We start from the raw sequence: 22500 nt of genomic DNA, 5'->3' as shown, positions 1-22500 counted from the left end.
GAAGACGGAAGGGACGTAGCCAGCGGTCAGGGATGAGTTGATGAGCGAGGTGAGGTAAGGGAGAAGGTCTCCGGAAATGGTCTGGAGAAGAGAGGAGGGGATAGGGTCAAGCGGGCAGGTTGTTGGGCGGCCGGCCGTCACAAGAAGCGAGATTTCATCTGGAGAGAGAGGGGAGAAAGAGGTCAGAGCACAGGGTAGGGCAGTGTGAGCAGAACCAGCGGTGTCGTTTGACTTAGCAAACGAGGATCGGATGTCGTCGACCTTCTTTTCAAAATGGTTGACGAAGTCATCTGCAGAGAGGGGGAGGAGGGGGGAGGGGGGAGGATTCAGGAGGGAGGAGAAGGTGGCAAAGAGCTTCCTAGGGTTAGAGGCAGATGCTTGGAATTTAGAGTGGTAGAAAGTGGCTTTAGCAGCAGAGACAGAGGAGGAAAATGTAGAGAGGAGGGAGTGAAAGGATGCCAGGTCCGCAGGGAGGCGAGTTTTCCTCCATTTCCGCTCGGCTGCCCGGAGCTCTGTTCTGTGAGCTCGCAGTGAGTCATCGAGCCACGGAGCGGGAGGGGAGGACCGAGCCGGCCTGGAGGATAGGGGACATAGAGAGTCAAAGGATGCAGAAAGGGAAGAGAGGAGGGTTGAGGAGGCAGAATCAGGAGATAGGTTGGAGAAGGTATGAGCAGAGGGAAGAGATGAAAGGATGGAAGAGGAGAGAGTTGCGGGGGGAGAGAGAGCGAAGGTTGGGACGGCGCGATACCATCCGAGTAGGGGCAGTGTGGGAAGTGTTGGATGAGAGCGAGAGGGAAAAGGATACAAGGTAGTGGTCGGAGACTTGGAGGGGAGTTGCAATGAGGTTAGTGGAAGAACAGCATCTAGTAAAGATGAGGTCGAGCGTATTGCCTGCCTTGTGAGTAGGGGGAAGGTGAGAGGGTGAGGTCAAAAGAGGAGAGGAGTGGAAAGAAGGAGGCAGAGAGGAATGAGTCAAAGGTAGACGTGGGGAGGTTAAAGTCGCCCAGGACTGTGAGAGGTGAGCCGTCCTCAGGAAAGGAGCTTATCAAGGCATCAAGCTCATTGATGAACTCTCCAAGGGAACCTGGAGGGCGATAAATGATAAGGATGTTAAGCTTGAAAGGGCTGGTAACTGTGACAGCATGGAATTCAAAGGAGGCGATAGACAGATGGGTAAGGGGAGAGAGAGAGAATGACCACTTGGGAGAGATGAGGATCCCGGTGCCACCACCCCGCTGACCAGAAGCTCTCGGGGTGTGCGAGAACACGTGGGCAGACGAAGAGAGAGCAGTAGGAGTAGCAGTGTTATCTGTGGTGATCCATGTTTCCGTCAGTGCCAAGAAGTCGAGGGACTGGAGGGAGGCATAGGCTGAGATGAACTCTGCCTTGTTGGCCGCAGATCGGCAGTTCCAGAGGCTACCGTAGACCTGGAACTCCACGTGGGTCGTGCGCGCTGGGACCACCAGATTAGGGTGGCCGCGGCCAAGCGGTGTGGAGCGTTTGTATGGTCTGTGCAGAGAGGAGAGAACAGGGATAGATAGACACATAGTTGACAGGCTACAGAAGAGGCTACGCTAATGCAAAGGAGATTGGAATGACAAGTGGACTACACGTCTCGAATGTTCAGAAAGTTAAGCTTACGTAGCAAGAATCTTATTGACTAAAATGATTGAAATGATACAGTACTGCTGGAGTAGGCTAGCTGGTATTGGCTGCGATGTTGACACTACACTAATCAAGTCGTTCCGTCGAGTGTAATAGTTTCTACAGTGCTGCTATTCGGGGGCTAGCTGGCTAGCTAGCAGGTTGATTGCGTTACGTTACCTTAAAAGAACGACAATAGCTGGCTAGCTAACCTAGGAAATCGCTCTAGGCTACACAATTGTCTTAGATACAAAGACGGCTATGTAGCTAGCTAGCTACGATCAAACAAATCAAACCGTTGTACTGTAATAGTTTCTACAGTGCTGCTATTCAGGGGCTAGCTGGCTAGCTACGTTAATAGAACGACAATAGCTGGCCAGCTAACCTAGAAAATCGCTCTAGACTACACAGTTGTCTTAGATACAAAGACGGCTATATAGCTGGCTAGCTACGATCAAACAAATCAAACCGTTCTACTGTAATGAAGTGAAATGAAAATGTGGTGCTACCTGTGGAGCGATGCGGAATGTTGACCGGGTAGTTGAAGTTCAATTCGGTAGAGGTTGGCTAGCTGTTGGCTAGCTAGCTAGCAGCATCTCCTACGTTAAGGACGACAAATAGCTGGCTAGCTAACCTCGGTAAATTAAGATAATCACTCTAAGTCTACACACTCTAAACTACACAATTATCTTGGAGACGAAGACAGCGAAGACAACTATGTAGCTAGCTGACACTACGCTAATCGAGACGTTCAGTTGAGTGTAATAGTTTCTACAGTGCTGGTGGACAGTGGATGTGGATGTTAGCTAGCTGCTTAGCTAGCTGCTGGGCAGATACGTTAGGACGACGAAATACGATAATTACGCAATTATCTTTGATACAAAGACGGCTATGTAGCTAGCTAAGAAGAAATCGCTAAGATTAGACAAATCAAACCGTTGTACTATAATGAAATGTAATGAAAAGTTATACTACCTGCGGACCGAAGTGTAGATGCGACCGCTCGCTCCAACCCGGAACCGGAACTTGTTTCTCTCCTTCTGTTTCTCTCTCTCTCTGTCTCTGTTTCTCTCTCTCTCTCTCTCTGTTTCTCTCTCTCTGTTTCTCTCTCTCTCTCTGTCTGTATCGTTCTCTCTCTGTCTTACATTACTGCAACATTACCCCCTAAGGTGTGTGTGTCTGTGTCTGTGTGTGTGTGTAGCTGAGTGAGGACAGGTCTGGGTCAGACAGTGTGAGGCCAGGTGTGAGGGACAGTGGTTACGACTGCTGGGACTCAGAGCGGAGTCAGTCTCTCTCTCCCCGACAACACACACGGGACAACTCCCTGGACAGGTGACACACACCACACAGACACACAGACACACACACCACACAGACACACACACACACAGACACACACACCACACAGACACACACACCACACAGACACACACAGACAAACACACCACACAGACACACAGACAAACACACCACACAGACACACACAGACAAACACACCACACAGACACACAGACAAACACACCACACGCCGTTATTAAATTGAGACTGAAACTGAGATAATGTTCTTTATTACTCTGAGACACAGCTGACCCTCAGATAATCTCCTTTAAATAAAGTTTGATTTGATTGACAGCCTGGATTCTTTTGGCTCGCGCTCCCAGACTAGCCCCTCCCCTGACGTCATCGTCCATGGCAACAGTGATGGTAAGGTTCCTACGAAGACACACCCACACACACCACACCACACACACCACACCACACACACACACACACACACACACACACACACACACACACACACACACACACCACACCACACCACACCACACCACACACACCACACACACACACAACACCACACACACCACACCCACACACACCACACCACACACACACACACACACACACACACACCACACCCACACACACCACACCACACACACACACACACACACACCACACCACACACACACACACCACACCCACACACACCACACCACACACACACACACCACACCCACACACACCACACACACACACACACACACCACACACACACACACACACACACGACAGTGATGGTAAAGTTCCTATGAAGGCAGACACACAGTTTTTATGTTACTGCTAGATCCTTTAATGACGCTCTCTCTCTCTCTCTTTTTCCCTCTCTCTCTCCCTCTTTCCCTCTCGTCTCCCTCTTTCCCTTTCTCTCTCCCTCTTTCCATCTCGTCTCTCTCTTTCCCTCTCGTCTCTTTTCCTCTCTCTCTCCCTCTTTCCCTCTCGTCTTTATCTTTCCCTCTCGTCTCTCTCTCCCTCCCTCTCGTCTCCCTCTCCCTCCCTCTCGTCTCTCTCTCCCTCCCTCTCGTCTCTCGTCCCCTCCCTCTTGTCTCTCTCCCTCTCGTCTCTCTCTCCCTCCCTCCCTCTCGTCTCTCGTTCCCTCTCTCTCCCTCTCGTCTCTCTCTTTCCTTCTCGTCTCTCTCCCTCTCTCTCTCCCTCTTTCCCTCTCGTCTTTCTCTCCCTCCCTCTCGTCTCTCTCTCCCTCCCTCTCGTCTCTCTCTCCCTCCCTCTCGTCTCTCCCTCCCTCTCTCTCCCTCCCTCTCTCCCTCCTTCTCGTCTCTCTCCCTCCCTCCCTCTCGTCTCTCTCTCCCTCCCTCTCGTCTCTCTCTCCCTCCCTCTCGTCTCTCTCCCTCTTGTCTCTCTCTCCCTCTCCTCTCTCTCTCCCTCCCTCTCGCTCTCTCTCCCTCTCGTCTCTCTCTCTCTCCCTCCCTCTCTCCCTCCCTCCCTCTCTCCCTCCCTCTCGTCTCTCTCTCCCTCCCTCTCGTCTCTCTCTCCCTCCCTCCCTCTCGTCTCTCTCCCTCTCGTCTCTCTCTCCCTCCCTCTCGCTCTCCCTCCCTCTCGTCTCTCTCTGTCCCCCCCATCAGTTGACTCAGAGGGCGATGCCCCCAACAGGAAGGCAGATGTCCGTCGTGATGACATGTTAGCTCGTCGTACGTCGGCCGGAGAATCACGGACCTTTGTTCCCTTTAACCAGTTCCTGCCCAATCGGAACGTCTCTGTTCCCACCTCCAGACGCAGATCACGGCCCCAGGATGGAGAGCACGGCAGGTACACACACACAGACAGGCAGATACACATACACACACACACACACACAGGTAGGTACACATACATACACACACACCCACAGGTAGGTACACACACATACACGCACAGGTAGGTACACATACACACACGGACACACACACAGGGGACGTACACAGACACACATGCTCTTATTAAAGATCCCTTCCCCTCCCTCCTTCCCCTCCCCTTTCCCTCCTCCCCTCCTTCCCCTCCCCCCTACACTCCCTCCCTCCTTCCCTCCTTTCCTTCCCTGCTTCCCCTCCCTCCCTCCTTCCCTCCTTTCCTTCCCTGCTTCCTCTCCCTCCCTCTTCTCTCTCCCGCCCCTCCTTCCCTCCCTCGCACCCTTCCCTCCTTCTCCTTACACCCTAACTCACTCCCTCCTCCCTCCTTCCCCTCCCTCCTACACTCCCTCCCTCGCTCCCTTCCCTCCTTCTCCTTACACCCTAACTCCCTCCCTCCTCCCTCCTACACTCCCTCCTCCCCCTCTCTCCCTTCCCTCCTTCTCCTCCCAGTCTCCCTCAGCCCATCTTAGAGGAGGGAGGAGGGGGGGAGGGGGGAGGTCCCTTTAAGAGACCACCAGGGCCCCGCTCCAGAAACTACAAGACAGTCACATGGGCCCCAGATGGGGAGGAGCCTAAAGAGGAAGAGGGGGGTCTTGGGCAGGAAGAGGAAGTGTTGAAACGGGAAGTAGAAGAACATCGGCGGCTGCAGAGACTGGAGAAGGCGGGGATTAAAGTTCTGCCCGCTGTGATTCGCTACGGCAGGTCAGCAGGCATGTGGCGTGTCGGCCTATGGCGTGTGGCCTAAGCTGTGACACCACTGTGGAAGGCCTATGGCGTGTGGTCTATGCTGTGACATCACTGTGGTCGGCCTATGGCGTGTGGTCTAAGCTGTGACATCACTGTGCTTTTGGTGCTTTGTTTCTCTGACTAAAGTGATTAGTAATGTGGGAAGCTAGGAGAGCTGTCATTGGCTGCTGTCTGTTGTGGTCTTTAACTAGAACTATCTGTTACTGGAATGGAATGGATGGTCTTTAACTAGAACTATCTGATACTGGAATGGATGGTCTTTAACTAGAACTATCTGTTACTGGAATGGAATGGATGGTCTTTAACTAGAACTATCTGTTACTGGAATGGAATGGATGGTCTTTAACTAGAACTATCTGAGACTGGAATGGATGGTCTTTAACTAGAACTATCTGATACTGGAATGGAATGGATGGTCTTTAACTAGAACTATCTGATACTGGAATGGAATGGATGGTCTTTAACTAGAACTATCTGTTACTGGAATGGATGGTCTTTAACTAGAACTATCTGATACTGGAATGGAATGGATGGTCTTTAACTAGAACTATCTGTTACTGGAATGGATGGTCTTTAACTAGAACTATCTGTTACTGGAATGGATGGTCTTTAACTAGAACTAACTGTTACTGGAATGGAATGGATGGTCTTTAACTAGAACTATCTGTTACTGGAATGGATGGTCTTTAACTAGAACTATCTGTTACTGGAATGGATGGTCTTTAACTAGAACTATCTGTTAATGGAATGGATGGTCTTTAACTAGAACTATCTGATACTGGAATGGATGGTCTTTAACTAGAACTATCTGTTACTGGAATGGAATGGATGGTCTTTAACTAGAACTATCTGTTACTGGAATGGATGGTCTTTAACTAGAACTATCTGTTACTGGAATGGATGGTCTTTAACTAGAACTATCTGTTAATGGAATGGATGGTCTTTAACTAGAACTATCTGTTACTGGAATGGATGGTCTTTAACTAGAACTATCTGTTACTGGAGTGGATGGTCTTTATCTAGAACTATCTGTTACTGGAATGGATGGTCTTTAACTAGAACTATCTGTTACTGGAATGGATGGTCTTTAACTAGAACTATCTGTTACTGGAATGGATGGTCTTTAACTAGAACTATCTGTTACTGGAATTGATGGTCTTTAACTAGAACTATCTGTTACTGGAATGGAATGGATGGTCTTTAACTAGAACTATCTGTTACTGGAATGGAATGGATGGTCTTTAACTAGAACTATCTGTTACTGGAATGGATGGTCTTTAACTAGAACTATCTGTTACTGGAATGTAATGGATGGTCTTTAACTAGAACTATCTGTTACTGGAATGGATGGTGTTTAACTAGAACTATCTGTTAATGGAATGGATGGTGTTTAACTAGAACTATCTGTTACTGGAATGGATGGTCTTTAACTAGAACTATCTGTTACTGGAATGGATGGTCTTTAACTAGAACTATCTGATACTGGAATGGAATGGATGGTCATTAACTAGAACTATCTGTTACTGGAATGGATGGTCTTTAACTTGAACTATCTGTTACTGGAATGGAATGGATGGTCTTTAACTAGAACTATCTGTTTCTGGAATGGATGGTCTTTAACTAGAACTATCTGTTACTGGAATGGAATGGATGGTCTTTAACTAGAACTATCTGTTACTGGAATGGATGGTCTATAACTAGAACTATCTGTTACTGGAATGGATGGTCTTTAACTAGAACTATCTGTTACTGGAATGGAATGGATGGTCTTTAACTAGAACTATCTGTTACTGGAATGGATGGTCTTTAACTAGAACTATCTGTTACTGGAATGGAGTGGATGTTCTTTAACTAGAACTATCTGTTACTGGAATGGCATGGATGGTCTTTAACTAGAACTATCTGTTACTGGAATGGAATGGATGGTCTTTAACTAGAACTATCTGTTACTGGAATGGATGGTCTTTAACTAGAACTATCTGATACTGGAATGGAATGGATGGTCTTTAACTAGAACTATCTGATACTGGAATGGAATGGATGGTCTTTAACTAGAACTATCTGTTACTGGAATGGAATGGATGGTCTTTAACTAGAACTATCTGATACTGGAATGGAATGGATGGTCTTTAACTAGAACTATCTGTTACTGGAATGGATGGTCTTTAACTAGAACTATCTGTTACTGGAATGGATGGTCTTTAACTAGAACTATCTGATACTGGAATGGAATGGATGGTCTTTAACTAGAACTATCTGATACTGGAATGGAATGGATGGTCTTTAACTAGAACTATCTGATACTGGAATGGAATGGATGGTCTTTAACTAGAACTATCTGATACTGGAATGGAATGGATGGTCTTTAACTAGAACTATCCGTTACTGGAATGGATGGTCTTTAACTAGAACTATCTGTTACTGGAATGGATGGTCTTTAACTAGAACTATCTGTTAATGGAATGGATGGTCTTTAACTAGAACTATCTGTTACTGGAATGGATGGTCTTTAACTAGAACTATCTGTTACTGGAATGGATGGTCTTTAACTAGAACTATCTGTTACTGGAATTGATGGTCTTTAACTAGAACTATCTGTTACTGGAATGGAATGGATGGTCTTTAACTAGAACTATCTGTTACTGGAATGGAATGGATGGTCTTTAACTAGAACTATCTGTTACTGGAATGGATGGTCTTTAACTAGAACTATCTGTTACTGGAATTGATGGTCTTTAACTAGAACTATCTGTTACTGGAGTGGATGGTCTTTATCTAGAACTATCTTACTGGAATGGATGGTCTTTAACTAGAACTATCTGTTACTGGAATGGATGGTCTTTAACTAGAACTATCTGTTACTGGAATGGATGGTCTTTAACTAGAACTATCTGTTACTGGAATTGATGGTCTTTAACTAGAACTATCTGTTACTGGAATGGAATGGATGGTCTTTAACTAGAACTATCTGTTACTGGAATGGAATGGATGGTCTTTAACTAGAACTATCTGTTACTGGAATGGATGGTCTTTAACTAGAACTATCTGTTACTGGAATGTAATGGATGGTCTTTAACTAGAACTATCTGTTACTGGAATGGATGGTGTTTAACTAGAACTATCTGTTAATGGAATGGATGGTGTTTAACTAGAACTATCTGTTACTGGAATGGATGGTCTTTAACTAGAACTATCTGTTACTGGAATGGATGGTCTTTAACTAGAACTATCTGATACTGGAATGGAATGGATGGTCATTAACTAGAACTATCTGTTACTGGAATGGATGGTCTTTAACTAGAACTATCTGTTACTGGAATGGAATGGATGGTCTTTAACTAGAACTATCTGTTTCTGGAATGGATGGTCTTTAACTAGAACTATCTGTTACTGGAATGGAATGGATGGTCTTTAACTAGAACTATCTGTTACTGGAATGGATGGTCTTTAACTAGAACTATCTGTTACTGGAATGGATGTTCTTTAACTAGAACTATCTGTTACTGGAATGGAATGGATGGTCTTTAACTAGAACTATCTGTTACTGGAATGGAATGGATGGTCTTTAACTAGAACTAACTGTTACTGGAATGGAATGGATGGTCTTTAACTAGAACTATCTGTTACTGGAATGGATGGTCTTTAACTAGAACTAACTGTTACTGGAATGGAATGGATGGTCTTTAACTAGAACTATCTGTTACTGGAATGGATGGTCTTTAACTAGAACTATCTGTTACTGGAATGGATGGTCTTTAACTAGAACTATCTGTTACTGGAATTGATGGTCTTTAACTAGAACTATCTGTTACTGGAATGGAATGGATGGTCTTTAACTAGAACTATCTGTTACTGGAATGGAATGGATGGTCTTTAACTAGAACTATCTGATACTGGAATGGATGGTGTTTAACTAGAACTATCTGTTAATGGAATGGATGGTGTTTAACTAGAACTATCTGTTACTGGAATGGATGGTCTTTAACTAGAACTATCTGTTACTGGAATGGATGGTCTTTAACTAGAACTAACTGTTACTGGAATGGATGGTCTTTAACTAGAACTATCTGTTACTGGAATGGAATGGATGGTCTTTAACTAGAACTATCTGTTACTGGAATGGATGGTCTTTAACTAGAACTAACTGTTACTGGAATGGATGGTCTTTAACTAGAACTATCTGTTACTGGAATGGAATGGATGGTCTTTAACTAGAACTATCTGATACTGGAATGGATGGTCTTTAACTAGAACTATCTGTTACTGGAATGGAATGGATGGTGTTTAACTAGAACTATCTGTTACTGGAATGGAATGGATGGTGTTTAACTAGAACTATCTGTTACTGGAATGGATGGTCTTTAACTAGAACTATCTGTTACTGGAATGGAATGGATGGTGTTTAACTAGAACTATCTGTTACTGGAATGGAATGGATGGTGTTTAACTAGAACTATCTGTTACTGGAATGGATGGTCTTTAACTAGAACTATCTGTTACTGGAATGGATGGTCTTTAACTAGAACTATCTGTTACTGGAATGGAACGGATGGTCTTTAACTAGAACTATCTGTTACTGGAATGGAATGGATGGTCTTTAACTAGAACTATCTGTTACTGGAATGGAATGGATGGTGTTTAACTAGAACTATCTGTTAACGGAATGGAATGGATGGTCTTTAACTAGAACTATCTGTTAACGGAATGGAATGGATGGTCTTTAACTAGAACTATCTGTTACTGGAATGGAATGGATGGTGTTTAACTAGAACTATCTGTTAACGGAATGGAATGGATGGTCTTTAACTAGAACTATCTGTTACTGGAATGGAATGGATGGTGTTTAACTAGAACTATCTGTTACTGGAATGGAATGGATGGTCTTTAACTAGAACTATCTGTTACTGGAATGGAATGGATGGTGTTTAACTAGAACTATCTGTTACTGGAATGGAATGGATGGTCTTTAACTAGAACTATCTGTTACTGGAATGGAATGGATGGTGTTTAACTAGAACTATCTGTTAACGGAATGGATGGAGGATGATGTGTGGAGCTGAATAGAATGGCTGTGTTTGAGCTGTGTGTGTCTGTTCGTGTGTAATGCTGTGTGTGCGTGTTTGACGGACACTAACAGCACAGACTTCGCAGAGCATGGCATCATGGTAGTTGTAACGTTGCTATGCCAACCCCGTCTCCAGACCGGCGCCCCGTCTGGAGCAACAGGAAGTTAAGTCACCATCCCCTGACATCATCCTGCGTCGCCATAATGACTTCCTGACCAACCAGAAGGCTGCGTGGGACTCTGACTCTGAGGGTGAAGAGGGGGAGGAGGGGTGAGGAGGGCTCCTGACGTCCGTAGAGATGACCTGGCCTCCCGACGCGCCCCACGCCCCCCCGCTGCTCCCAGAGCGTACCAGTACATCCCCCCACCTGCCTGCAGTCTACGGGACAGAGAACTCTGGGAGGACATCAGACGAGCCTCACACACTGCTCTGATGGACAGGATGGAGCTGGAGACAAGGTTAGGGAGGGGAAGGGGAGGAGAGGTAGCAGGGAGAGAGGGAGGTAGGGGAGGGAGAGAGGAAGAGAGGAGGGAGAGAGAGGTAAGGAGAGAGAGAGAGAGAGAGGGAGGGGGGGAGGGAGGGAGTAAGGGGAGGGAGGGACAGAGAAAGAGGGGGAGGGAGGGACAGAGAGAGAGGGGGAGGGAGGAAGGGGAGGGAGGGACAGAGAGAGAGGGGGAGGGAGGGACAGAGAGAGAGAGGGGACAGAGGGACAGAGAGAGAGAGGGGACGGAGGGACCAAGGTGGGAAGGAGTAGAGGGAGGGATGGATGGAGGAAAAGAGTGGGGGAGAGGGGGGAAGCAGGTAAATTGAGAGAGGTAGGGGGAGGGGAGGGAGGTAAGGAGAGAGAGAGGGAGGGAGGAAGGGGAGGGAGGGACAGAGAGAGAGAGGGAGGGGGAGGGGAGGGAGGTCAGGAGAGAGAGAGGGAGGGAGGAAGGGGAGGGAGGGACAGAGAGAGAGAGGGAGGGGGAGGGGAGGGAGGTAAGGAGAGAGAGAGGGAGGGAGGAAGGGGGAGGGAGGGACAGAGAGAGAGGGAGGGGGAGGGGAGGGAGGTCAGGAGAGAGAGAGGGAGGGGGAAGGGGGGGAGGGAGGTAAGGAGAGAGAGAGGGAGAGGAAGGAAGGGGAGGGAGGGACAGAGAGAGAGGGGAGGGGGGGAGGGGGAGGGAGGTAAGGAGAGAGAGAGGGAGAGAGAAGGGGAGGTAAGGAGAGAGAGAGGGGGAGGGGAGGGGAGGGGAGGTAAGGGAGAGAGAGAGGGGGAGGGGAGGGGGAGGGAGGTAAGGAGAGAGAGAGGGGGAGGGGGATATGGGGAGGGAGGTAAGGAGAGAGAGAGGGAGAGAGAAGGGGAGGTAAGGGAGAGAGAGAGGGGGGGGGAGGGGGAGGGGAGGGAGGTAAGGAGAGAGAGAGGGGGAGGGGAGGGGAGGGGAGAGGAGAGAGAGGGAGAGTGGAATTCCTTTCATACTGTTTCTCCTTTCTTACTTTGACTTCCTGTTTTTTGACATCAGACTCCTTCCTTCCTGTTTTCTCTCCTCATTGGCTGTTGTTGTGGTCATGTGAATGTGCGTTCCAATGCCGTGTTTTCTGAGCACCGTGTGTTTGTGTTTCTGCGTGTGTGTTGTTGCTGCTGCATATTCCTCTGTGATTGGTTAGTGCGAAAGAGGCAGTGTGTGACATCATCACACGCAGAGACAACCCCTTCCTTAGCCCAGCCTCCCAGCGAGAGGAAGAGGAGGAGGAGGAGGGTAGAGGTGTTAAGGTCCCATTACCCAATAAGACGAAAGATGACCTCGCTAGAAGGAGGGGACATAATAGGTCACGCCCATCTCACAGAGACGGACCAATGAGCTTCGTCCATGCCTCCATCACCCAGTCAGATCTGGAGAAATGGGAGAGACTCAAGATGTCTGAACCCAGGTTTCTAACACACAAACACAAACACAAACACACACACACATTCACGCACACACACACACACACACATTCACGCACACACACACACACACACATTCACGCACACACACACACACACACACACATGGATGGGGTCAGGAGAGTTTTTAGCTTAGCAACCGTAACCAGGAAAACCTTGCTGTTTGCTGAGAGAGAAAAAAGTGTCCTAGTGTGTGTGTGTGTGTGTGTGTGTGTGTGTGTGTGTGTGTGTGTGTGTGTGTGTGTGTGTAGTGAGTCTAGCCCCTCCCCTGTGTGTCAGGCATGTCTGGAGAAAGGTTCCGGAACTCCTGACATCATCTCTATGGCGACGGGGTCAATGCGAGGTTGTTCTAAGGTTGTGACCTTTGGCGGAGTGACAGAGCTGGAGGAACAGCCAATCAGCTCTTCCCGGGAAGGGGAGGAGTCTCAGTTGTTACGGCGACTGCTGGCCAAGGCAACCGTTGCCATGCCGATCATCGCGCTGGGCTCCGAGCTCTCCGAGCAGCAGGATAGGTACGACCCTGAACAGGACATGCTGCATCTGGTTTGATCTGGTTTGAACTGGTCTGAACTGGTCTGAAACTGGTGTGATCTTGTTCTGGGCTTGGCTGAACTGGGTTAAACCAGACTACTTACAAAGTAACATGTTTGCTACAAACGGAAGCCTGGTTTAACCAACCAGGCTACAATCAGACCAGAACCAGACTAGAACCAGACTAGTACCAGGCTAGAACCAGACCAGAACCAAATCAAAATCAAATCAAATTTATTTATATAGCCCTTCGTACATCAGCTGATATCTCAAAGTGCTCAAAGCCTAAAACCCCAAACAGCAAGCAAATGCAGGTGTAGAAGCACGGTGGCTAGGAAAAACTCCCTAGAAAGGCGAAAACCTAGGAAGAAACCTAGAGAGGAACCAGGCTATGTGGGGTGGCCAGTCCTCTTCTGGCTGTGCCGGGTGGAGATTATAACAGAACATGGCCAAGATGTTCAAATGTTCATAAATGACCAGCATGGTCCAATAATAATAAGGCAGAACAGTTGAAACTGGAGCAGCAGCACGGCCAGGTGGACTGGGGACAGCAAGGAGTCATCACCATCACGTCAGGTAGTCCTGAGGCATGGTCCTAGGGCTCAGGTCCTCCAAGAGAGAGAAAAAGAGAGAATTAGAGAGAGCACACTTAAATTCACACAGGACACCGAATAGGACAGGAGAAGTACTCCAGATATAACAAACTGACCCTAGCCCCCCGACACAAACTACTCAGCATAAATACTGGAGGCTGAGACAGGAGGGGTCAGGAGACACTGTAGCCCCATCCGAGGACACCCCCGGACAGGGCCAAACAGGAAGGATATAACCCCACCCACTTTGCCAAAGCACAGCCCCCACACCACTAGAGTGATATCTTCAACCACCAACTTGCCATCATGAGACAAGGCCGAGTATAGCCCACAAAGATCTCCGCCACGGCACAACCCTAGGGGGGGGCGCCAACCCAGACAGTAAGATCGCATCAGTGACTCAACCCACTCAAGTGACGCACCCCTCCTAGGGACGGTATGAAAGAGCCCTAGTAAGCCAGTGACTCAGCCCCTGTAATAGGGTTAGAGGCAGAGAATCCCAGTGGAAAGAGGGGAACCGGCCAGGCAGAGACAGCAAGGGCGGTTCGTTGCTCCAGAGCCTTTCCGTTCACCTTCCCACTCCTGGGCCAGACTACACTCAATTATATGACCCACTGAAGAGATGAGTCTTCAGTAAAGACTTAAAGGTTGAGACCGAGTCTGCGTCTCTGACATGGGTAGGCAGATCATTCCATAAAAATGGAGCTCTATGGGAGAAAGCCCTGCCTCCAGCTGTTTGCTTAGAAATTCTAGGGACAATTAGGAGGCCTGCGTCTTGTGACCATAGCGTACCTGTAGGTATGTACGGCAGGACCAAATCAGAGAGATAGGTAGGAGCAAGCCCATGTAATGCTTTGTAGGTTAGCAGTAAAACCTTAAAATCAGCCCTTGCCTTGACAGGAAGCCAGTGTAGGGAGGCTAGCACTGGAGTTATATGATCAAATTTTTTGGTTCTAGTCAGGATTCTAGCAGCCGTATTTAGCACTAACTGAAGTTTATCTAGTGCTTTATCCGGGTAGCCGGAAAGTAGAGCATTGCGGTAGTCTAACCTAGAAGTGACAAAAGCATGGATTAATTTTTCTGCATCATTTTTGGACAGAAAGTTTCTGATTTTTGCAATGTTAGGTAGATGGAAAAAAGCTGTCCTTAAAAACGGTCTTGATATGTTCTTCAAAAGAGAGATCAGGGTCCAGAGTAATGCCGAGGTCCTTCACAGTTTTATTTGAGACAACTGTACAACCATTAAGATGAATTGTCAGATTCAACAGAAGATCTCTTTGTTTCTTGGGACCGAGAACAAGCATCTCTGTTTTGTCCGAGTTTAAAGTAGAAAGTTTGAGGCATTTCACTTCCTTATGTCTGAAACACATGCTTCTAGCGAGGGCAATTTTGGGGCTTCACCATGTTTCATTGAAATGTACAGCTGTGTGTCATCCGCAAAGCAGTGAAAGTTAATATTGTGTTTTCGAATGACATCCCCAAGAGGTAAAATATATAGTGAAAACAATAGTGGTCCTAAAACGGAACCTTGAGGAACACCGAAATTTACAGTTGATTTGTCAGAGGACAAACCATTCACAGAGACAAACTGATATCTTTCCAACAGATAAGATCTAAACCAGGCCAGAACTTGTCTGTGTAGACCAATTTGGGTTTCCAATCTCTCCAAAAGAATGTGGTGATCAATGGTATCAAAAGCAGCACTAAGGTCTAGGAGCACGAGGACAGATGCAGAGCCTCGGTCTGATGCCATTAAAAGGTCATTTACCACCTTCACAAGTGCAGTCTCAGTGCTATGATGGGGTCTAAAACCAGACTGAAGCATTTCGTATACATTGTTTGTCTTCAGGAAGGCAGTGAGTTGCTGCGCAACAGCCTTTTCTAAATATTTGAGAGGAATGGAAGATTCGATATAGGCCGATAGTTTTTTATATTTTCTGGGTCAAGGTTTGGCTTTTTCAAGAGAGGCTTTATAACCAGACTAGTACCAGACTAGAACCAGACTAGGCTAGAACCAGACTAGAACCAGACTAGAACAGTACCAGACTAGTACCAGACTAGGCTAGAACCAGACTAGAACAGAACCAGACTAGAACCAGACTAGAACAGAACCAGGCTAGAACCAGACTAGAACCAGCCTAGAACAGAACCAGGCAAGAACCAATCTGAAACAGGGCCAAATGGGTTGTTGCGGGTAGTGGTGGTTTGTAATGCTAAGGACTGTGCTGCTCTGTCTGCTAGGCCTTGGTGTGTCTGGCTGTAGCGCTGGCCTGGACTGGTCCTGGCTACATCAGTGGGTACTCTGGTACTCTTTTTAAAAATGTTGTCGAATCTGGTAGAACTGGTGCCTGTAACATTGTCCCTGTAACATTGTCCCCTGGTGGAACTGGGGCCTGTAACATTGTCCCCTGTAACATTGTCCCCTGGTAGAACTGGTGTCTGTAACATTGTCCCCTGTAACATTGTCTCCTGGTAGAACTGGTGCCTGTAACATTGTCCCCTGGTAGAACTGGTGCCTGTAACATTGTCCCCTGGTAGAACTGGTGCCTGTAACATTGTCCCCTGGTAGAACTGGTGCCTGTAACATTGTCCTCTGGTAGAACTGGTGCCTGTAACATTGTCCCCTGGTAGAACTGGTGCCTGTAACATTGTCCCCTGTAACATTGTCCTCTGGTAGAACTGGTGCCTGTAACATTGTCCCCTGGTAGAACTGGTGCCTGTAACATTGTCCCCTGGTAGAACTGGTGCCTGTAACATTGTCCCCTGGTAGAACTGGTGCCTGTAACATTGTCCCCTGTAACATTGTCCCCTGGTAGAACTGGTGCCTGTAACATTGTCCCCTGGTATAATTGGTGCCTGTAACATTGTCCCCTGTAACATTGTCCCCTGTAACATTGTCCCCTGTAACATTGTCCCCTGGTAGAACTGGTGCCTGTAACATTGTCCCCTGTAACATTGTCCCCTGGTAGAACTGGTGCCTGTAACATTGTCCCCTGTAACATTGTCCTCTGGTAGAACTGGTGCCTGTAACATTGTCCCCTGTAACATTGTCCTCTGGTAGAACTGGTGCCTGTAACATTGTCCCCTGGTAGAACTGGTGCCTGTAACATTGTCCCCTGGTAGAACTGGTGCCTGTAACATTGTCCCCTGTAACATTGTCCCCTGGTAGAACTGGTGGCTGTAACATTGTCCTCTGGTAGAACTGGTGCCTGTAACATTGTCCTCTGGTAGAACTGGTGCCTGTAACATTGTCCCCTGGTAGAACTGGTGCCTGTAACAGTGTCCCTGTAACATTGTCCCCTGGTAGAACTGGTGCCTGTAACATTGTCCCCTGGTAGAACTGGTGCCTGTAACATTGTCCCCTGTAACATTGTCCCCTGGTAGAACTGGTGCCTGTAACATTGTCCCCTGGTAGAACTGGTGCCTGTAACATTGTCCCCTGGTAGAACTGGTGCCTGTAACATTGTCCCCTGGTAGAACTGGTGCCTCTAACATTGTCCCCTGGTAGAACTGGTGCCTGTAACATTGTCCCCTGGTAGAACTGGTGCCTGTAACATTGTCCCCTGGTAGAACTGGTGCCTGTAACTTTGTCTCCTGGTAGAACTGGTGCCTGTAACATTGTCCCCTGGTAGAACTGGTGCCTGTAACATTGTCCCCTGGTAGAACTGGTGCCTGTAACATTGTCCCCTGTAACATTGTCCCCTGGTAGAACTGGTGCCTGTAACATTGTCTCCTGGTAGAACTGGTGCCTGTAACATTGTCCCCTGGTAGAACTGGTGCCTGTAACATTGTCCCCTGGTAGAACTGGTGCCTGTAACATTGTCCCCTGTAACATTGTCCCCTGGTAGAACTGGTGCCTGTAACATTGTCTCCTGGTAGAACTGGTGCCTGTAACATTGTCCCCTGGTAGAACTGGTGCCTGTAACATTGTCTCCTGGTAGAACTGGTGCCTGTAACATTGTCCCCTGGTAGAACTGGTGCCTGTAACATTGTCCCCTGGTAGAACTGGTGCCTGTAACATTGTCCTCTGGTAGAACTGGTGCCTGTAACATTGTCCTCTGGTAGAACTGGTACCTGTAACATTGTCCTCTGGTAGAACTGGTGCCTGTAACATTGTCCTCTGGTAGAACTGGTGCCTGTAACATTGTCCCCTGTAACATTGTCCCCTGGTAGAACTGGTGCCTGTAACATTGTCCTCTGGTAGAACTGGTGCCTGTAACATTGTCCCCTGGTAGAACTGGTGCCTGTAACATTGTCTCCTGTTAGAACTGGTGCCTGTTACATTGTCTCCTGGAAGAACTGGTGCCTGTAACATTGTCCCCTGGTAGAACTGGTGCCTGTAACATTGTCCCCTGGTAGAACTGGGGCCTGTAACATTGTCCCCTGGTAGAACTGGTGCCTGTAACATTGTCCCTGTAACATTGTCCCCTGGTAGAACTGGTGTCTGTAACATTGTCCCCTGGTAGAACTGGTGCCTGTAACATTGTCCCTGTAACATTGTCCCCTGGTAGAACTGGTGCCTGTAACATTGTCCCCTGTAACATTGTCCCCTGGTAGAACTGGTGCCTGTAACATTGTCCCCTGGTAGAACTGGTGCCTGTAACATTGTCCCCTGGTAGAAATGGTGCCTGTAACATTGTCCCCTGGTAGAACTGGTGCCTGTAACATTGTCCCCCGTTAGAACTGGTGCCTGTAACATTGTCCCCTGTAACATTGTCCCCTGGTAGAACTGGTGCCTGTAACATTGTCCCCTGGTAGAACTGGTGCCTGTAACATTGTCCTCTGGTAGAACTGGTGCCTGTAACATTGTCCCCTGGTAGAACTGGTGCCTGTAACATTGTCCCCTGGTAGAACTGGTGCCTGTAACATTGTCCTCTGGTAGAACTGGTGCCTGTAACATTGTCCTCTGGTAGAACTGGTACCTGTAACATTGTCCTCTGGTAGAACTGGTGCCTGTAACATTGTCCTCTGGTAGAACTGGTGCCTGTAACATTGTCCCCTGTAACATTGTCCCCTGGTAGAACTGGTGCCTGTAACATTGTCCTCTGGTAGAACTGGTGCCTGTAACATTGTCCCCTGGTAGAGCTGGTGCCTGTAACATTGTCTCCTGTTAGAACTGGTGCCTGTTACATTGTCTCCTGGAAGAACTGGTGCCTGTAACATTGTCCCCTGGTAGAACTGGTGCCTGTAACATTGTCCCCTGGTAGAACTGGGGCCTGTAACATTGTCCCCTGGTAGAACTGGTGCCTGTAACATTGTCCCTGTAACATTGTCCCCTGGTAGAACTGGTGTCTGTAACATTGTCCCCTGGTAGAACTGGTGCCTGTAACATTGTCCCTGTAACATTGTCCCCTGGTAGAACTGGTGCCTGTAACATTGTCCCCTGTAACATTGTCCCCTGGTAGAACTGGTGCCTGTAACATTGTCCCCTGGTAGAACTGGTGCCTGTAACATTGTCCCCTGGTAGAAATGGTGCCTGTAACATTGTCCCCTGGTAGAACTGGTGCCTGTAACATTGTCCCCCGTTAGAACTGGTGCCTGTAACATTGTCCCCTGTAACATTGTCCCCTGGTAGAACTGGTGCCTGTAACATTGTCCCCTGGTAGAACTGGTGCCTGTAACATTGTCCTCTGGTAGAACTGGTGCCTGTAACATTGTCCCCTGGTAGAACTGGTGCCTGTAACATTGTCCCCTGGTAGAACTGGTGCCTGTAACATTGTCCCCTGGTAGAACTGGGGCCTGTAACATTGTCCCCTGGTAGAACTGGTGCCTGTAACATTGTCCCCTGGTAGAACTGGTGCCTGTAACATTGTCCCCTGGTAGAACTGGTGCCTGTAACATTGTCTCCTGGTAGAACTGGTGCCTGTAACATTGTCCCCTGTAACATTGTCCCCTGGTAGAACTGGTGCCTGTAACATTGTCCCCTGTAACATTGTCCCCTGGTAGAACTGGTGCCTGTAACATTGTCCCCTGGTAGAACTGGTGCCTGTAACATTGTCCCCTGGTAGAACTGGTGCCTGTAACATTGTCTCCTGGTAGAACTGGTGCCTGTAACATTGTCCCCTGTAACATTGTCCCCTGGTAGAACTGGTGCCTGTAACATTGTCCCCTGTAACATTGTCCCCTGGTAGAACTGGTGCCTGTAACATTGTCCCCTGTAACATTGTCCCCTGGTAGAACTGGTGCCTGTAGCATTGTCCTCTGGTAGAACTGGTGCCTGTAACATTGTCCCCTGGTAGAATGAGCCCGTGATTTGGTCTCCAGTTGTTTTCTGCGTCATCACGTAGGAATAACCTTCCTACTGAAGTCATTACCATTGGTTTAGACTGTGTAATTGACTACTGAGATGGAAGGCTATTCAATAAATACGTTGTTTTATCTAACATATCCAAGCAGAAATGACTCAAGATTAATTGATGTGCAACCTAATCCAGTGATGTCATGTATTTGTATTTAATATGGATCCCCATTAGTTCCTGCCAAGGCAGCAGCTACTCTTCCTGGGGTTTAATATGGATCCCCATTAGTTCCTGCCAAGGCAGCAGCTACTCTTCCTGGGGTTTATTATGGATCCCCATTAGTTCCTGCCAAGGCAGCATCTACTCTTCCTGGGGTTTATTATGGATCCCCATTAGTTCCTGCCAAGGCAGCAGCTACTCTTCCTGGGGTTTAATATGGATCCCCATTAGTTCCTGCCAAGGCAGCAGCTACTCTTCCTGGGGTTTATTATGGATCCCCATTAGTTCCTGCCAAGGCAGCAGCTACTCTTCCTGGGGTTTATTATGGATCCCCATTAGTTCCTGCCAAGGCAGCAGCTACTCTTCCTGGGGTTTATTATGGATCCCCATTAGTTCCTGCCAAGGCAGCAGCTACTCTTCCTGGGGTTTATTATGGATCCCCATTAGTTCCTGCCAAGGCAGCAGCTACTCTTCCTGGGGTTTATTATGGATCCCCATTAGTTCCTGCCAAGGCAGCAGCTACTCTTCCTGGGGTTTATTATGGATCCCCATTAGTTCCTGCCAAGGCAGCAGCTACTCTTCCTGGTTGTTTATTATGGGTCCCCATTAGTTCCTGCCAAGGCAGCAGCTACTCTTCCTGGGGTTTAATATGGATCCCCATTAGTTCCTTTCAAGGCAGCAGCTACTCTTCCTGGGGTTTATTATGGGTCCCCATTAGTTCCTGCCAAGGCAGCAGCTACTCTTCCTGGGGTTTATTATGGATCCCCATTAGTTCCTGCCAAGGCAGCAGCTACTCTTCCTGGGGTTTAATATGGATCCCCATTAGTTCCTTTCAAGGCAGCAGCTACTCTTCCTGGGGTTTATTATGGGATCCCCATTAGTTCCTGCCAAGGCAGCAGCTACTCTTCCTGGGGTTTATTATGGATCCCTATTAGTTCCTGCCAAGGCAGCAGCTACTCTTCCTGGGTTTTTTTATGGATCCCCATTAGTTCCTGCCAAGGCAGCAGCTACTCTTCCTGGGGTTTATTATGGATCCCCATTAATTCCTGCCAAGGCAGCAGCTACTCTTCCTGGGGTTTATTATGGATCCCCATTAGTTCCTGCCAAGGCAGCAGCTACTCTTCCTGGGGGTTTATTATGGATCCCCATTAGTTCCTGTCAAGGCAGCAGCTACTCTTCCTGGGGTTTATTATGGATCCCCATTAGTTCCTGCCAAGGCAGCAGCTACTCTTCCTGGGGTTTATTATGGATCCCCATTAGTTCCTGCCAAGGCAGAAGCTACTCTTCCTGGGGGTTTATTATGGATCCCCATTAGTTCCTGTCAAGGCAGCAGCTACTCTTCCTGGGGTTTATTATGGATCCCCATTAGTTCCTTTCAAGGCAGCAGCTACTCTTCCTGGGGTTTATTGGTGATGCTTTTACTGATTAGACATAAAAGAAAATAGTTCATACATGATGGCTTGCTTTGTTATCCAACTGATCTTGTGTCTTTTCTGCCATCCTGTGAACCCCGTTCATTGCTGCTTAAGTCACTAGCTCTATGAGTAGCTGTGTGGGAAGCTACATGTGTTCTGTGTTTTATCTTAATTTGCTGCACAGGAAGTTGCCATAGAGAGATGGAAAGGCATTCTATATTTCTCTCTTCCATCTCTCCCTTTCTCTCTCTCTCTCTCTCCCTTTCTCTCTCTCTCTATCGTGCGCTCTCTCTCTCTCTCTCCCTTTGTTTCTCTCTCTCTCAGTCTGTGTGTATGTCAGAAGGGGATTGTTGTGTTCTTCCTGCTGCTATGGTTACAAAAGTTACACTACCTCTCTCCCCCCTTGATGACCCCACAGCCATATGGGCGGAGTAGACGCTGCACATACCCCGCCTCCCAACCCTGGCCCCTCCCCCCTGCGCCCAGAGGCTCCTCCCACCCTGTTGGAGCTAGAAGCCCGTCTGGCGCAGTACGAGCGGAGAGTGAGAGAGGAGGAGGAGGATGGAGGGAGAGATGAAAGGAAGGTTCCGGACCTTCAGAAGGATGACATGATGGCCAGGAAGACAGGCGCGTTCCCCAGGATCCACAACACCACGACAACAACATTCAACCGCTTCCTACCACTGCCGGGTTCCAAACGCCCAGCACAGGAAGTAGTCACAGACAGGAAGCTACAGCAATCCAAGGTCTCCATGGACATGCCTCAACAGCACCCCAACGTGGCAATGGTCGTCAGGCCGCCCGTTCCCAGCCATTGTAACTATGATGATGATGATGAGGATGAGGAAGAGTGCCCTGTACCAGACCTGGAGAAGGATGATATGTTGGCTCGTAGGACCGGGGCATACCAACACAGCGCGGGGAGAACCGGACGTTC

General features: G+C 48.0%; 2 protein-coding genes across 2 annotated transcripts in view; both read left to right on the top strand.

The window, feature by feature from the left end:
* Nucleotides 1-22500, top strand: part of LOC135507248 (LIM and calponin homology domains-containing protein 1-like) — a 114150-nt gene that overhangs the window by 27800 nt on the left and 63850 nt on the right. Inside the window, exons 7-9 of the mRNA XM_064926844.1 lie at nucleotides 2846-2976; nucleotides 3278-3348; nucleotides 4566-4749. Of these exons, the coding sequence (XP_064782916.1) occupies nucleotides 2846-2976; nucleotides 3278-3348; nucleotides 4566-4749 (386 nt within the window). The remainder of the gene's footprint in view (nucleotides 1-2845; nucleotides 2977-3277; nucleotides 3349-4565; nucleotides 4750-22500) is intronic.
* The window catches only part of LOC135507247 (uncharacterized), a 1142-nt gene continuing 554 nt past the window's right edge, over nucleotides 21913-22500 (top strand). Inside the window, exon 1 of the mRNA XM_064926843.1 lies at nucleotides 21913-22500. This exon is cut by the window's right edge and continues 554 nt beyond it. Within this exon, the coding sequence (XP_064782915.1) occupies nucleotides 21986-22500 (515 nt within the window). The 5' untranslated portion in view covers nucleotides 21913-21985.

This window comes from Oncorhynchus masou, chromosome 20 (assembly GCF_036934945.1).
Source record: "Oncorhynchus masou masou isolate Uvic2021 chromosome 20, UVic_Omas_1.1, whole genome shotgun sequence".
NCBI classification, from domain to species: domain Eukaryota; kingdom Metazoa; phylum Chordata; class Actinopteri; order Salmoniformes; family Salmonidae; genus Oncorhynchus; species Oncorhynchus masou.
This window is presented reverse-complemented; position numbering and strand designations above follow the sequence as displayed.